Source organism: Chlorocebus sabaeus, chromosome 19 (genome assembly GCF_047675955.1).
Source record: "Chlorocebus sabaeus isolate Y175 chromosome 19, mChlSab1.0.hap1, whole genome shotgun sequence".
Taxonomy (NCBI): domain Eukaryota; kingdom Metazoa; phylum Chordata; class Mammalia; order Primates; family Cercopithecidae; genus Chlorocebus; species Chlorocebus sabaeus.
The window spans coordinates 26,844,408-26,860,937 of record NC_132922.1 but is presented as its reverse complement, the minus strand read 5'-3'; the positions used below and the strand labels follow the sequence as shown (position 1 = coordinate 26,860,937).

At 54.6% G+C, this 16,530-nt stretch overlaps 1 protein-coding gene across 2 annotated transcripts in view; it reads right to left on the bottom strand.

Moving 5' to 3' along the window:
- Positions 1 to 2: 2 nt before the first annotated feature.
- Positions 3 to 16,530, bottom strand: part of SMARCB1 (SWI/SNF related BAF chromatin remodeling complex subunit B1) — a 41,962-nt gene continuing 25,434 nt past the window's right edge. For both annotated transcript variants that reach the window (XM_007975112.3, XM_007975113.3), the window contains exons 6-9: positions 15,717 to 15,883; positions 8,845 to 9,035; positions 826 to 957; positions 3 to 365 (exon numbers count right to left, since the gene is read on the bottom strand). In XM_007975112.3, the coding sequence (XP_007973303.1) occupies positions 326 to 365; positions 826 to 957; positions 8,845 to 9,035; positions 15,717 to 15,883 (530 nt within the window). In that variant the 3' untranslated portion in view covers positions 3 to 325. The remainder of the gene's footprint in view (positions 366 to 825; positions 958 to 8,844; positions 9,036 to 15,716; positions 15,884 to 16,530) is intronic.

Genomic DNA, 16,530 nt, shown 5'->3' with positions numbered 1-16,530 from the left:
AATTGAACATGACCTGTTGCCTTTTATTTAAAAACTGTTAGTAGCCCTACCTGGGGCTCCTATACAAAAACAAAACACAACCTAAAATAAGGTTTCTTCCTGACCCCAGAGACTGGGGAGGGGCGGGGAGGGTGGGGGGCAGGACTGGGGCTCAGCAAATGGAATGTGTGCCGGGAAGGGCCACCCGGAAGCCCCCACTCCACCCCCACCCCGATCCTCAGGATGGCGCTGGGCTGTCCCCTCGCCTCTGTCCTTGCCAGTAGATGGAGGAGAGGCGGCCCAATCTTCTGAGATGCTCCGTGGGAGCCGCGTGCTGATGGGCTGGTTACCAGGCCGGGGCTGTGTTGGCAAGACGCCTCATCCGCCTGGAAGAGGAGTGGGGAGGGCAATGAGTCGGGGCCAGTTCCCAGTCTGGGTGCTGCCCTTCCCAAGGCTCTACAGGGCAGCCAGGTGTGGGGGTGGGAACAGAGGCAGGATGTGGCCCCCAGCAGGTCTGGACCCAGCCTTCTCTCAGCCTCACCTGTCTGCCACTCAAGCCCTGCTCATCACTCCAGGGACCCCAAAACCTGGATCTGGGCTGTGGTCAGACCCTCAGCCTGAGGAATTATGTTTGTTCCCTGCAGGGAAACATACTCTGGGGCTTGGATGGGGCCTCGTCACCCAGAAGGCTGGCTGGATGGGCCTCATCACCCAGAAGGCTGCCTGTCTCTAGCAACACGAGAGGTTCCCAAAGACCATGGGAGACTGGGAAAGGCAATGGCCCTGCCCCTTCCTGGAAAGCCAGGTGCCTGTAGGCAGAGCCCAGGACCACAGGGCCAGGGGTACCTCGTGTTCCTGTCCTGGTCGCGGATCTTCTTCTCCATCTCGGCGTCTGTCAGAGTCTCCAGCAGCGGGCACCACTGGTCCGCATCGCCCGTGTTCCGGATGGCAATCTCCACTGTGGGCAGAGGGTTCTCACTACAAGGAGGGGAGGCAGTGAAAGGAATGACTTTTCCAGCTACAGATGGAGAGTCCTCAGAAAGCTCTGGCCCCTGTCTGTGCCCTGCTCCTCCGAGCAGCACTGTTGGCACCCAGGGGAGGCTCCAGCCACCTGAACCCCAAGGGAGCTGCTGGAGGTGCCAGCGCCTCTCCAGAACAACAGTGTTGTCACCATGACCCCACGGGCTTCCCTTCAAAGTGAACTTTCAACAGGCCCTTTGCGCCCAGCATCTCTCTGTCTCTGAGATGGAGGAGGGGGCCACTGGCTGTGGAGGTGGTCCTCCTTGACAGGACAGCACGGGCTGGGCCACGCTAATGCCACAATGCCACAGTCAGGAGGTGGAGCCCATAGGAGCAGAAGGACTGTATGCTCCACCCAGTGTCCAGAGCCAGGGCCCACTGATCAGGGAAAAGGGATGGATGGTGAATGGGAGGAAAGGAGTCTCCCAGAAGTCCCCAGCGCCCCACTACTGAGGGCCACTGCACAGCCTGTTTCTGCATGTTCTACACACTTGCCCCTCAGCCCACCTCCTGGCCAAACAAAACCCCCCGAGAGGCTGGTCTGTGCTTAGGATCAGACAGCTGGCTGGCAGGGAGCTGGACTGAAGCCATATCCCTGGACCACACTTTGCCCTGGGTCTTGTAAGGACCACCTGACTCTGCCCCAAGGTACCCTCCTCTTGCCAAGGGGATACAGCAGAGGAGGGGCAGCAAGGGCAGAGGCTGCACAGGCATGGGGTGGACACAGGAGTGCTGGGGGAGGTGGGAGGGTGGCTGGCTGCCCCCTTTCTGGGCCTTGATTTGCAAGTCTGTGATAGGACGCTAAGGAGACCACAGCTATGGATGCCACAGGGCCCGTGTGCCTCCCACATGCAGTGGCCCCTGTCACCCCCACCTCTGAGACAGCAGCTTTGGGTGCTGACAGTGTTTCCCGGTTGAGTGACACCAGACCCCTGGCTTGGCAGAAGGCCTCAGACTGCGGTCCTAACCATGACTCTCCCACTTCCCCTCCCCTCTCCAAGGTCCTTTCCTTTCTCCTCCACTTGGGCACCTCCACTTGGCTCTCCCTAGACTCAGCCCTGGGAGAAGGACACCCTGCCAGCCTGCAGCCCTGCAAAACACAGTGAGTTCTGGGAGGAGCAAGGACAGGCTGGGCTCAGGGGAAGCGCCAGGCGGACACTGATAGAGTAAGAGAGGACAGGTCCCTGCAAACCTCATCTGGAATATGGAAACATTTATTGCTGTGAAGGGCTTTTGAAAGATGACTGTTATTAAAGCAGCCAACACACATCCATTGAGGGAGCTTCCTAGGGGCCAGGGACCTTCTCACGGCCTCCCTGTAGCTGGCACTCAAGGTTGTGGGACCAGTCCGCCTGCAGAGCGAGCCCCAGCTCCCTATATCCACACCAGTGAGCACACACCCAGCACCAGGAGCCACGAGCCCGTTCCAGGTTGGGTTCAGTGCTGCTCTCCTCAGCCTGGGGTCTCGGGGACTGTGAGCACACAAGGCACAGCACAGGGCACTGGCTGCGGCTGGCTCTCCCTGCAGCAGGCCTGACCCCTCACAGCTGACGCTCAGCCCACCAGGTCCATGCCCATGAGTCCCAGAAGCTCGAGCTCATGCTGGTGACGCAGAGGCAGGGCCAGAGGCAGTGTCGGCACCCCCACCTGTTTGGGCCTCTTGGGCTAACCCATCCTCAGCAGCTCCTGACAGCTGGTCCCCGGACAGCACAGGGGAGGGGGGGGTTAGCAGTCTAGGGACTGCCCCAGCCCCAGACCCCAAACAGCATTCCTCACCGTGAGGGCTCCCAGCAGCCTTCCTTGGAGGGCAGACATGAAAGGCACCGAGCCCACACCGAGGGGAGCAAAACATGTTTTTCTCTTAAATAAGAGCTGATGAGTGGGTCCCAGAGGCTCCTTTGTTTACCTCCCCTTGACACTGGGAAGATTCCACTCCAGTGGGTTTGTTCTAAAATAAATGCTCGCACCAACCACGTAAGAATGGGCCTAGAGCCAGCACTAGCCTGCCTTGGGTTTTGGGGGGCATATGGGCAGGGAGATGCTGTCCTGAGTTCCAAACGGTGCTGGGGACCCTGGAAGCCACCCTGCTCCCCACTCCTTCCAGGGAATTCTGGTTCATGGGCTTCGAAGCCACCAGGGACCCCAGACCTTCCTACCACCCAAAGTGTCCAGGTGGGGACAAAGAGACCCAGGCAGGGATGGTGATATCTGAGTTGACAGAGAGAGGCAGGACTGATGCCGGTCAAGTATCTTGAGGTTTACTTTCAATGTGATCTCACTTTCATGACCTCACGTGATGCAACAGACAAGTATTATCCCCATATTACAAATTACAAAATATAGATAGACTTCAAGGAAAACGACCTGCCCACAGCCACTCGACCAGGAAGGGGAGATGCCAAAACTTGGTGTCGCCCTTATGTTTGCAATCAACACCTCCGAGGCCGCCAGGAGCCTCAGTTGATTTTTCCAAGGGTGTCAAGTCCACGCAATGGAGGAAGAGTAGTTTTCAACATGGTGCTGGGGCAACATGACTCTGCATTGACAATGGAGTCTCAGATATGAAACCAAAAGCACTAGCAACAAACTACAAAAATAGATAAATTACCGGCCGGGCGCAGCAGCTCACACTTGTAATCCTAGCACTTTGGGAGGCTGAGGCAAGTGGATTATGAGGTCAAGGGATGGAGACCATCCTGGCCAACATGGTGAAACCCCATCTCTACTAAAAATAAAAAATTAGCTAGGTATGGTGGCGTACGCCGGTAATCCCAGCTACTTGGGAGGCTGAGGCAGGAGAATTGCTTGAACCCAGAAGGCGGAGGATGCAGTGAGCCGAGATCACAGCACTACACTCCAGCCTGGTGACAGAGCGAGACTCCATCTCAAAAAAAAAAAAAAAAAAAAAAAAGATAAATTGGACTACATCAAAATGAAAACTTTTGTGCTTCAAAGAACACTATCAAGAAAGTGAAAAGGCAATCCCCCAAATGAGAGAAAATATCTGCAAATCATGTATCTGATGAGGGACTTGTATCTAGAATATATAAAGAACAATTATAACTCAACAATAAAAAGACAACCCAATTAAGAAACTAGCAAATCGCTTTCTCCAAAGAAGATACACAAATGGCCAGAAATACAGGCAAAGATGCTCAATATCATCAGTCATTAGAAAAATGCAAGTCAAAACCACAATTACTTCACACCGACTCAGATGGCTGTGATCAAAAAGAGAACAGCAAATGTCGGCGGGATTCAGAGAAACAGGAATCGCACACTTCTGGTGGGAATGCAAAATGGTGCAGCCACTTTGGAAAACAGTCTAGAAATTCTTCAAAATGCTAACCATTGAGTTGTCACGTGACCCAGCAACTGTACTCCTGGGTATATAGCCAAGAAAATTGAAAACAGATGTTCACACAAAAACTCGTACACCAAAGTTCTCAGCAGCAATACTCACAATAGCCGAAAAATGGAAACAACCCAAAAGTCAGTCCGCTGATGAATGAATAAAATGTGGTCTATCCACGCAATGAGATAATATTCGATCATAAAACAGAATGAAGTCCTGATAAAAGATGCTACAACATGGATAATCCTTGAAAACATTATGCTAAGAAGCCAGTCATAAAAGACCACCTATTAGATGGTTCCATTTCTATGAAGTACCCGGAATAGGCAAATCTACAGATAGAAAGTGGATGAGTGGACATCTATGGCTGAGAGACGGTGGGGAGGAACGGGACTGCCTGCTGCGGGGTGTGGAGTTTCCTTTTGGGGTGATGAAAAAGTCCTAAAATTGATGGTGGTGATAGTTACACAGCTCTGTGCATATATCAAAAACCACTGCACTATATACTTCAAATTTGTGAATTGTATGATTTATGAATATCACAATAAAGCTGTTAAAAAAACAAATAAAACCTGACATCAGGCCAGGGCTGGTGGGCAGAGCTTCGGGAGGAACCTCTGAGGCTCACACTCAACCAGCCCAACGTGTCCCTGACATCCCCCAGCCTAATTCCTGATGCTGTGCCATCAGAGGGACACTGCCTCTCTGTCCCTCACACAGGCCCAGCTACCAAGCTCCCTGACCCTTAGTCTCTCTTCATCCCCACCCTGTACGTGTAGGACTGCTAGTGTGCAGAGCCCCCTGGGACAGACGCCCTGCCTGATCCACAGGGCCCACCTTCCTTCTCAAGCACCTGCCTGTCCCTGGCCTCCTCTCGATCCTTCCTGCTGCAGTCCCCCGTCAGCACCTGCCCTGGCCATCCTCAACCCAGGTTCTATGCCCTCCATTGCCCTTCCTCATGCCCACAGCCTCCAGTGCTTTCAGTGGCCATGGCACACTGATGGCCATGCACGTGAATCTGTCTCCTCTGCCAGACAAGGCACTGTCTCCTCCAGTCCCTAGCCAGGAACACAGGGCTGGCCCAGGGGAGATGCCAGTAACTTTGCAGGATCAGCTCTCCTCAGAGGCTCTGCCTAGCCCAGCCTCCTTCCCCTTGAGCCCTGTCTCCTTCCTGTCACTGGCCCTTCATCCTACTCTACTGGCTCTATGACATCTGTGTCACTCTGGTCCCAGTCTGTCTTCTAGGAGCCTAGCGCTTCTGACCAGTTTGTCACATGCCCGTTTCCCCTTCATGCTTGTCTCCTGTCTGTCCCACTGCCAAAGGGAGCAGGCTCTTCTCTGTCCTGGTTCCCCCGAGGTGTGGACATAGTGGCCTTGCGCACACATGTCCTGTGGCCGGCAGTCGCCCCACTGTACCGTGGATCCAATGTCCCCATTGCCGAGGAGGGTATGGAAGCCAGGCACTGAGCTCTGGCTGGGAGAGATGGAGGGACTGGCTCTTGGGGAATCAGCGAGTGCCTCCATTATGGGGTGACCTAGGCCCAGAGCTGAAAACCCTTTTTTTTTTTTTTTTTTGAGATGGAGTCTAGCTCTGTTGCCCAGGCTGGAGCACAATGGCGCAATCTCAACTCACTACAATCTCCACCTCCCGGATTCAAGCAATTCTCCCGCCTCAGCCTCCTGAGTAGCTGGGATTACAGGTGCCCGCCACCACACCTGGCTAATTTTTCTACTTCTAGTAGAGACGCGGTTTCGCCACGTTGGCCAGGCTGGTCTCCAACTCCTGACCTCAGGTGATCTGCCCCCCTCGGCCTCCCAAAGTGCTGGATTATAGGCGTGAGCCACCACGCCCAGCCTGAAAACCCTTTTTAAGAAGTCATGTGACACAGCAGTTGCCAAGCTTTCTGCGTGGCAAAGACCAGGCCAGGACTCCTGGTCTAGCTCTCTGTGGGCTGACTGGTCCCTGGACCTGGGGACTCAGTGGCCCATCCTCCTTTCCCCAGGCAGGGCCAGGCAGGACTGACACTGGTCTCCCTGGGGACAGAGTTAAACAAAGTCCCTCCTAAGATCCCATGGGGTGGGGTGGTGCAGTGGGGGGAACGCGGGTTGGAGTCAGGGATGACAGTCCAACCCTAAGGCCCTGTCCTGTCATTGAGGCTGTCTTCTAGTATGGGAAGTGGGAAGACACACGCAGCCCTCCTGATGCTAAAAGGCCACTCAGGACACGTCCCAGGTCCCCAGGCAGGCCGCCCCTACCACCTGGCTGCTGTGATAGGGACCTGTGCTCACCCTGGTCCCCTCTGCGGGATGGCCTTGCCTTTAACCCTAAAGATTTGAAACCTGCACGCTCAGCATAAGAGACAGCAGGGGGTGGGGGGTCTGTGACGCCCCCAGGCCCCACAACTGGAATGCATTAAGTGGTCACTGAGATAAAGAGGAGATCCGTCTCTAAGTTCTGACCTGCCACCACCAGGGACTCCCCAGGGGGCCTGCTCTGGAGCCACTCTGCAAACTGCAGAGGGCCCAGAGTTTGGCAAGGAATTCAGGCTCAGGTCACCTTCGGGTCAGAGCAGGAGGGATGGTGCTGTGGTGGCTGAAAGAAAGGATGCTGCGAGGACCTGTCAAGAGGCCCCGGGGACTTCACCTCCCGAGCCCGGACTGTGGGCACGGCGGCTGCAGGGCTAGGTGAAGGTCAACACCGTAGGGGCCGGATGCTGGGGGCAGCTAGTCTGCCACCCATACCTGCGAGCCCAGAATGAGGGTTCTGACTGGATCAGCCTCTGGGGGAGGAGGTGCTCAGTGTTGATGCTTGCAACATCACTGCCTCCCAGGTCCTCAGACCCAACTCTGGTGGAGTGAGGCCACCCTTGACTGGCTCTCTGGCCACAGGGCTTGGCTCTGTGCAGGGTGAATGCACACTACAGCTGCACTTCCAGGCAACACCCCGCGGGAACAGGGAGGCATCAGACACCAGACCCCCAGCCTCCTCTCTGGGCTGCCCTGTCTGAAGCAGAACCATGTGACTGGCAGGGCTGCTGGGGGGCAGGTCACAGGATCTCAGCACCACTGCGCTCAGGCAGGGGCTCAGCTGTTTCCCAGGCCCGGGGCCCTCGAGCCCCGTGGGTGGCTCTCATTCCTTCTTCCTTGCTCAGATTTACAGGAAGTCGTAGAAGCTGTCTCTTGGGATGTCTGGGAAAACAAGTTAGACACAAACCTAACGAGCTCCATTAACTGTCATGGCTTTGCAAAACAGACCTTCCTATTTGCTCCTCATGTAGCATTTTAAGCTGTCCTCCCTGAGTGATGACTGTAGATGTGGAAGATGATAGTCTGATAAGCAGATGAAAGCCAAACATCCTGTTTTGATGTAGGGATGCTTGCCGCACCCCCACCCCATCCCAGCACAGAGGACACGGTTAGCAACCACAGGGCTTCCCAGTCCTAGAGTCCTGCTGAGCCAGGAGAGCTCAACCTCACTATTTTTTTTTGGAGACGGGGTCTCACTCTGTCACCCAAGCTGGAGTGCAGTGGCATGATCTTGGCTCACTGCAGCCTCAACCTCCTGAGCTCAGGCGATCCTCCCACCTCAACTTCCTGAGTAGCTAAAACTACAGGTGTGCACCAACATGCCTGGCTCATTCTGGTATTTTTTGTAGAGATGGGGTCTCCCCATGTTTTTCCCAGGCTGGTCTTGAACTACTGGGTTCTGGCGATCCACCTCAGCTCCCCAAAGTGCTGGGACTGCAGGTGTAAGCCACTGTGCTGGGCCTTGACCTTGCTTTTAACTCTAAGTCCTTCCTCTTGCCAGGAGGGCCTCTCCCAGGCCCATCCCCATCCCTAGCACAGAGGACACTGGACTGGAATATTCTGTTCACACCTCCACCACCATCTCAGCCAGCCCTAATGCTGCAGGCAGGGATCAAGGTGTCCTGTCTCTATCTTCCAGGGCAGCCAGGATGGGTTCCAGCCCAGCATGGTACTCATCAAATGCTCTCTGACTGACCAAAGGCAGAATTACTACAGTAAGAAGGAGCTGCTAGGGACCCCTGACTCTTGAAAGTTGGGCGGGTCTTTGTGTTTCAGACAGAATTCAAGTTCAACAGATGAAGAACCTTGGGCAGGGGCCACCCTGACCAAAATAACAGTCTGGGCAAGAGCAGAGAGAGAAGGTGTGGGGCAGGATGACTGAATGGTGGATGGCGGGGGGCAGGCCCAGGGCTCCGTGGAGGGAAGGACTTGAGGTTCGCCCTGACAGAACTCAAGTCTTTGCCAGCTATTGTGTTAAGTGCTTCTAACCCTACCTGGTACAGCGGAGCCCCAGTGAGACACACAGGGCAGGAGGGGGACACAGCAAACACACAGACCCCAGCCAGATGGTGCTGCGAAGCTTGAGAAAGCCTCAAAGGTGTCACCACTCACACAGAGAAGTCTTTTTCTCCAAACAGTTTTGCAGGGAGATGAGGGAGGGAGAGACTCGTGCGCGTTCCTACCTGAAAGCGTAGGTCTTCTGATGCCAGCTCAGCTGTCCCCGGATGCTGTATGCGATGGTGGTGACAAACTCCCCGCCCAACCCCAGCTCCGAGCACAGCTTCAGGGCAAACTTCTCTGGCGAGTTCTCCTTCTCTGACATGTCCCACTCAAACTGGTCCACCAGGGAAATGTTTCCCACATGGATGTTCAGCTGTGACGACAACCAAAGGACATGAGTTAGAGCCTTTGGGACTGCCCCCAGCCCAGGGAGGCCGCGAGGAGCGGGGGCCTGCCAGGCCTGCAGCGCGCCCTGCCCACCAGGGTCCACCGGCTGAGAACTGCAGGTGGCCCTTGTCCTTCCAGTTTCCCATCCCCAAAACAAGGCTGACCCCACAACCCTCCTGTCTGCCGTGAGGGGCTCTGGCTCAGGGCCCAGCACAGTCACCCTCAAGAGGCCCTGAAGTGACCCCGGGGGCACCTGAGTCCCATCTTACCTTCATCCCATCCCTGCTGTGCCCTGTGCTGGTGACCTTCCTTTCTGCCCTTCGCTCCTGCTGCCATCGGTCTTACGTGACTACACCGGCCAGGCAGGCCTCAGCTAAGGCATCCCTAAGTCCTGTCTTAAGCCAGTGTCTATGCCTTTACAGAGCTTGCCCCTCTCAGAAAACCCTGCCTAGCACATTCACAGATGCACCCCACTCTAGGCCAACACAGCGAGGCGACAGGGAAGCCTGTGGGGAGCACAGTGCTGGGCCAGCTCCTCCCACATCCCCAGAGGACTCCCTGCAGCACATGACTCACAGCCAGAGGGCCCAGGCCCTGGGTGTGCTGTCAGGGGGTTTTCACCAGTGGACATCTGGGAAGCCAGCACCCAGCCGGAGAAAACACACAGACTGTACCCCAGGAGCTCCCACCTATGCCCGCCGCGCCTGGGGAAGCACCATTTTGACTTCTCACCCCTTGAGTAGGTATGGCTCTTCTGAATAAGGTGGACCCTTCGGGGTCCAGTTTCATTCACTCTGCATCATGCTTGCAAGGCTCCTCCCACTAGAGTGTGGGGCTGGGGTCATCCCTCATTGCTGTCCAGTGCTCCACAGGGCAAGCAGGCCATAGGGCACCTGCCTATTCACCTAAGATTTTTTTTTTTTTTTCGGCGGAGTCTTGCTCCGTCGCCCAGGTTGGAGTGCAGTGGCACGATCTCGGCTCACTGCAAGCTCTGCCTCCTGGGTTCATGCCATTCTCCTGCCTCAGCCTCCGGAGTAGCTGGGACTACAGGTGCCTGCCAACACGCCTAGCTAATTTTTTTGTATTTTTTAGTAGAGATGGGGTTTCACCGTGTTAGCCAGGATGGTCTCGATCTTCTGACCTCGTGATCTGCCCGTTTCGGCCTCCCAAAGTGCTGGGATTACAGGCGTGAGCCACCGCGCCCCGCCTGTCCTTAGCTTTTAAGTCAAGGATCAGGGTAGGCAGTTGCAGGGAGAACTCACCACTGCCTTGGAGCCCAGCCCTTCCGGGGACTTCTGCCCCCTTTTAGAGATGAGGGCATCCCAATCCCCAATCATGTTCATAAAGCCCTGTGCCTCAGAGCCCTGCCCACCACCACCCACTTGCTAGAATGGTCTTCCCCTCACCTGGCAGGGCCAGCCTCTTCTTAGCATCCTGGTCTAAGCTAAAGTGCCAGCTCCTGAGAGCTCCCCTTCCCATCAGCCCCTTTCCACACCCTTCTCTCCATTTTCTCCCCCTTTGGAGACAGGATGTCACTCTGTCACTCAGGTTGGAGTGCAATGACATGATCATGACTCACTACAGCTTTGAACTGCTGGGCTCAAGGGACCCTCCTGCCTCAGCCTCCTGAGTAGCTGGGACTACAGATAGGCACTACCATGTCTGGCTAATTTGTTTTGTAGAGATAAGGTCTCTACAAGGCCCAGGCAATATATCAAGTGTTTTGGGCAGAGAAGAGACCCTGTGGTTGAGCCCTCTGCTCCCCGCAGGCTTCCCTGCTGCCTCTCTGTGTTGGCCCAGGCTGGCCTCAAAAGATCCTCCCCCCAACAGTCTCCTGAGTAGCTGGGACTATACCTGCGGGCCACCATGCTGGCACCTCTCCTATTTTCTTCACAGCACTTAGGACTGTCTGAAACCATCTGAATCATTTGCCTCCAGGAATCCTAGCATGGGCAGGGTGTATTTGTTCTGGGAATCAAGGAATCCTCACGCAGAGGGAGGAAGCCAAGGGGCAGAGCTGCACCATCCTGTACAGGGCATGCAGCCAGGCAATGGGGCCTGCAGTCAGGCCCCCATGTCCTTTGCTATCTCCACATATGCCCACGCCTGATGATGAATGGAATAGGAGGTACTAGCCCTTCCCAGCTGGAATCTAATGCCAAGCAAACCATGTGGGTGCTGGGTCCAAAAAGAGCATGCAGCAGCAGACAGCCCATGGAACCACCCAACAGGACTCCATAGGACCATAGGCACATGGCTCCCACCCAGCAAGCCCTCCCTGCCCTGGGCTCATGGATGGAGCTGCCTGTCCCCTGTCATTCAGTCACTAACACATTCATTTATTCCAAAATCTAGACTGTGTGTCTACCAAGGAGAGGCACAAGAGAGACAAACATTCCAAAGGCTGCTCTGAGAAAGGTGAGGTGGTGCATGTCTGTCGTCTCAGTTACTCGGGAGGCTGAGGTGGGAAGATCACTGGAGCTCAGGTGTTCGAGTCCAGCCTGGACAACACAATGAGACTCTGTGTCAAAAAAAAAAAAAAAAAAAAAAAAAAGCCATGCTGGTGGGGGCACTGACAGACACTAAGTAAGTTAAGTGAGCATGTGGTATGCCAGACGGCACGGGAGTGCCAGGGAGGAAAGGGAGGGAGGGGCAGAAAGTCCGGGCTGGCCTCAGAAGTCAGGAGGCCAGGAAGGAAGGTGGCCTTTAGGAAGAAGTGAATGTACCCCAGGAGCAGGAATGTGGCTCCCTGGGGGAGAACAGTCCCAGGTGGGGGACACAGTGATGTAAAAGCCTGGGGAGCCAAGGTCTGGCACCCGGGTCGGCCCAGTGAGGGGAAACGGGAGGAGATGAGGGTGGCGAGGGACTGGAGCAGACGGCAGTTAGGGCCCTGAGGCCTTTGGAAGCGTTTGGCTTCCACAGAGGGATGTGGGAAGCTTCTGCGGTATTTTAGGCAGAAAAGAGATACGGGCTGAGTTGCCATGCTGAGACCTCTACTGGAAGGCAGGGAAGGAGGGAGGGAGCCATCTGGCAGTGGCCTTGGTGGGGTAGTGAGGAGCGCTAGACTCCAGGTGGACTCACAGAGCCAAGGCAGGGCAAGGACTCCCAAGCAGGTGCATAGCAGGGCCAGGTCCCTGCCCACCTCCCCCAGCCCCGACTCACATCTTACCCCATGCACTCTCCTGACAGGGCCTGGACAGTGCCACTGGGTCTGATGGCTCAGATTTCAGCAGCACCATGTCCCCAGCTTCCTCTCCTACCTGCCAACCCCTGCTGGAACTGGGCAAAGCCGACCTGGGCCAGGTGCCCTGACAAGGGCAGCCAGGCCTGGGCTTTGGTCCCAGCATTGCCAAGAATATCTGTAAGAGGCCGCTCCAACCTAAGGCACTCTTTCTGAGGAGAGAGATGGTCCTCACGTGCCATGGCTCCAAAGATTCCTGTTTTCCTTCAGTCATGTTCCAGGATCAAGACAAAGACGGATGTCCTCAGAAGTCAAGAGGCCAGGAAGGAAGGTGGCCTTTAGGAAGAAGTGAATGTACCCCAGGAGCAGGAATGTGGCTCCCTGGGGGAGAACAGTCCCAGGTGGGGGACACAGTCATGTAAAAGCCTGGGAGCCAAGGTCTGGCACCCGGGTCGGCCCAGCTCTGGCCAGGCACAGTGGTTCATGTCTGTAATCCCAGCAGTTTGGGAGGCCAAGGTGGAAGGGCTTCTTGAGCCCAGGAGTTCGAGGCCAGGAGTTGGCAACCCAGTGAGATTCCATTTTCTTTTCTTTTTTTTTTTTTGAGACAGAGTCAGTGGGATGGGAAGAGCCTGTCGCCCAGGCTGGAGTGCAGTGGTGCAATCTTGGCTCACAGCAACCTCCACCTCCCGGGTTCAAGCAATTCTCCTGCCTCAGCCTCCAGAGTAGCTGGGATTACATGCGTGTGCCACCACACCCAGCTAATGTTTTGTATTTTTAGTAGAGACGGGGTTTCACCACGTTGTCCAGGCTGGTCTTGAACTCCTGAGCTCAGGCAATCTGCCCACCTCGGCTCTCCAAAGTCTTAGGATTACAGGTGTGAGCCATGGTGCCCAGTCGAGACTCCATTTTCTACAGAAAATTTAAAAATTAGTCAGGCATGGTGGTACGTGCTTATAGTTCCAAGTACTCAGGAGGCCAAGATGGGAGGATAACTTGAGCCCAGGAGGTCAAGGCTGCAGTGAGTCATGGAAAAAAAGGACGGAAGAAAGAAAGAAATACCCAGCTCTTCTGAGTCCAAGTTATAGATGGGAAATCCTGGGTGTGACCGTCTATTCCTCTTAAGACAGGTCACTGTTCCCAGGGTCACGGTGCCCAGGAGGCCTCTGGCCTGAAAAACACAGTCTGTCCCACATAACACAGGCTTCCCTGGGCCAGCTGTGTCCACCCTGTGACATCTGGTCTGACCCAAAGGGCAGAGCAGGAAATCTGGCTGAGGGCGGTCTCTCAACCTGCCAGCTACCACCATCCTGCAGGTGGGAATCACAGGTAAGTCAGAGGGTCACTGGGGAAGCCTCTTCTGGTTGGGCAGGGGACAGCCCCAGGAGGATTACAGCTGCTGGGCAACTTCCTGTATGGCTCCTCCTCAGGCCCCATCAGGATAACAACAATGAAAATGGGCTCAATTCTGAGAAAAAGTAAGGGAAGCTGCCAGTCAGGTTTCATGAGGACCCTGTCTATGACCAATCCCAGTCATCTGGAACCACACGGCTGGGTGGGTTAGCCCACATGGCCTCATCCTCAACATGTTTACAAGACAAAGAGGAGCACAGAGTGGAGCCCTCAGGGCTGCCCTCCAGAGCCAGCAGACCATACTCAGGACACAGGACACAGGCCAGGTGCTTGCTGCCGCTCCCATCCTCACCCCACTTCCCTCCTAACATTGTCCCTTCTTTTCCTCCTAGCTGGCTATAATGTGAAACTGAAACAAGTTTTGGGAAACAAATTTGTATTCTTCTCAAAAAGGTATTAACAAGTAAAGAGACTGAATCAATAACCAAAAACCTCCTAACAAAGAAAAGCCTTAGGCCTGATGGCTTCATTGGTGAATTCTACCAAAGATTGATTGATTGACTGAGTCAGAGTCTCACTCTGTCGGCCAGGCTGGAGTGCAGTGGCACCATCTCGGCTCACTGCAACCTCTGCCTCCCAGGCTCAAGCAATTCTCTTGCCTCAGCCTCCCGAGTAGCTGGGATTACAGGCGTGTGCCGCCACACCCGGCTAATTTTTGGATTTTTAGTAGAGACGGGGTTTCACCATGTTGGTCAGGCTGGTCTCTAACTCCTGACCTCAGGTGATCCACCTGCCTCGGCCTCCCAAAGTGCTGGAATTACAGGCGAGAGCCACCGCACCCGTTCATCTACCAAACATTTAAATAGGAGCTAATACCAATCCTTCTCAAACTATTCTTTAACTTATTGCCCTGATACTTAAGTCAGACAAAAAATACTACAAGAAAGAAAAACTACAGACCAACACCCCTTATAAGTGTTGATGCAAAAATCCTCAAAAAAATACTGGCAAACCAGCCAGGCACGGTGGCTCACGCCTGTAATCCTTTGGGAGGCCGAGGTGGGCAGATCACTTGTGGTCAGAAGTTCGAGACCAGCCTGGTCAATATGGTGAGACCCTGTCTCTACTAAAAATACAAAATTTAGCCAGGCATGGTGGCATGTGCCTGTAGTCCCAGCTCTTCCTCGAGAGGCTTAAGCAGGAGAATTGCTTGAACCCAGGAGGTGGAAGTTGCAGTGAGCCAAGATCATGCCACTGCATTCCAGCCTGGGTAACAGAGCGAGACTGTCTTAAAAAAAGAAAAGAAAAGAAAAACTAACAAGTGTCAGTGAGGATGTGGAGAAATTGGAACCCTTGTGCATTGCTGGTAGGAATATAAAAGGGTGTAGCCACTGAGAAAGGCAGTATAGTGGTTCCTCAAAAAACTAAACACCGTACAATCCAGGAATTCCATTTCTAGATATACACCCAAAAGAAATGAAAGCTTTCATGTTTTTCTAAAATGGAAGCCAAAGGCACAGCATCAAATCAAACCAAACCACTGACCTTTTTAGAGTAATCACATGTGCCAATTTCACCTACTTCTTATATCTTCCTATTTTCAAAGCTCCCCTCACCCTCAAGGCATAGTCTGGCAGTGGCGCCTCAGCACAGCAAGGACTATGCTATACGCTCTGCAGGGTGCAGGCCGGCGTCCGGTTGCCAGCCCCACCACTTCTCAGCTGACCAAACGTCCACAGGTGATCTCAGCTCTCCATGTACCTACCTCTTCACCTGTAAGATGGCCGCTAAGGCAGCATCTTATTGGGTTACTAGGTCACCCTGGAGCGCTCAGCCTGGCCCAGCCAATCAGCTGCCTTCACCTTCTCTAGACCTCTGAGCTTTGCTCAGAGCCTGGCAGTGCCTCAGAGGCACCCGCGGAATGTGTCCAGAATGTAACACTTTACTATGAGAACTCAGCCTATTCCCTTCCTGGGGGATTGCAGGGAGCAAAGCCAGTTGCTACGACTTTCCAGATGACATGGAACCCAAAAACGGGCTTCTGCTGAGGGAGGCCTTGTTGTACCCTCAGTGCTCTATGATGACACCCACCCTGAGGGCCAGGAAGGCTCCAGTGCTGGGTGAGAAGTCACCCACCTTGATGATGACGCGCTGGTCTGACTGGTCCTCCAGGATGCTGTCCGTGGGATAGGACTCGATCTGTTGTCTGATGGCGGAGGCGATAGCTGGCACAAACGTCAGCGGGTTCAAATCCAGATCGTCACAGAGGATTTCTGAAAACATCTCAGGTGTCATCAACTTCTCTGAAATCAGGAGAGGGAAGGGATGCCAACAAACTGTACCATGCTTGGGCATGGACCGGCCTCCCTCACCCCTTCCTCTTCGAAGTCAAACATCTCAGGATGCAGAAGAGGAAAACCAGGGCACTGAGGGTGGCCTTCCTGGAAACTGGGAGTGGAAGGAGGGAGCACATGACTAGCAGGCCCCCAGCCCTCATGCTGCACAGATCTCCTGCTCCATACCCTGGGGGTGGTCATGGCCATAAACACTCCCCCCATTCTGCTCATAGCTGGGTGGGCGCATGAGATTATCCTAACTAATGAGATGCTCCGGGCAAGGCCAGCAAAGGCACATCGAAGCTTGCGTGCCACCTCTCTACTCCCCTCTGTGCTGAACTGATGGCAGACGTGATGGCACAGAGGCTGGCCCAATACCAGGCCTCATGTGAGCAAAACACACTGTGCCAAGCCATAGCAATTTCCAGGCCTGTTGACTGCAGTAGCAGCAGCAGGGCCTCAACAAGGTCACAAGTGTGGAGGTCCCTACAGATCCCGGTTCGTGGAAAAGTAATTGTACCAGATGGGAGCTCACAGGGACCATCTGTGGCCAGCCAGACCATAGCAACGTCCCCTCAGTCAACGTTCTCTCCCTGCTCCGCCCAGATCTTACT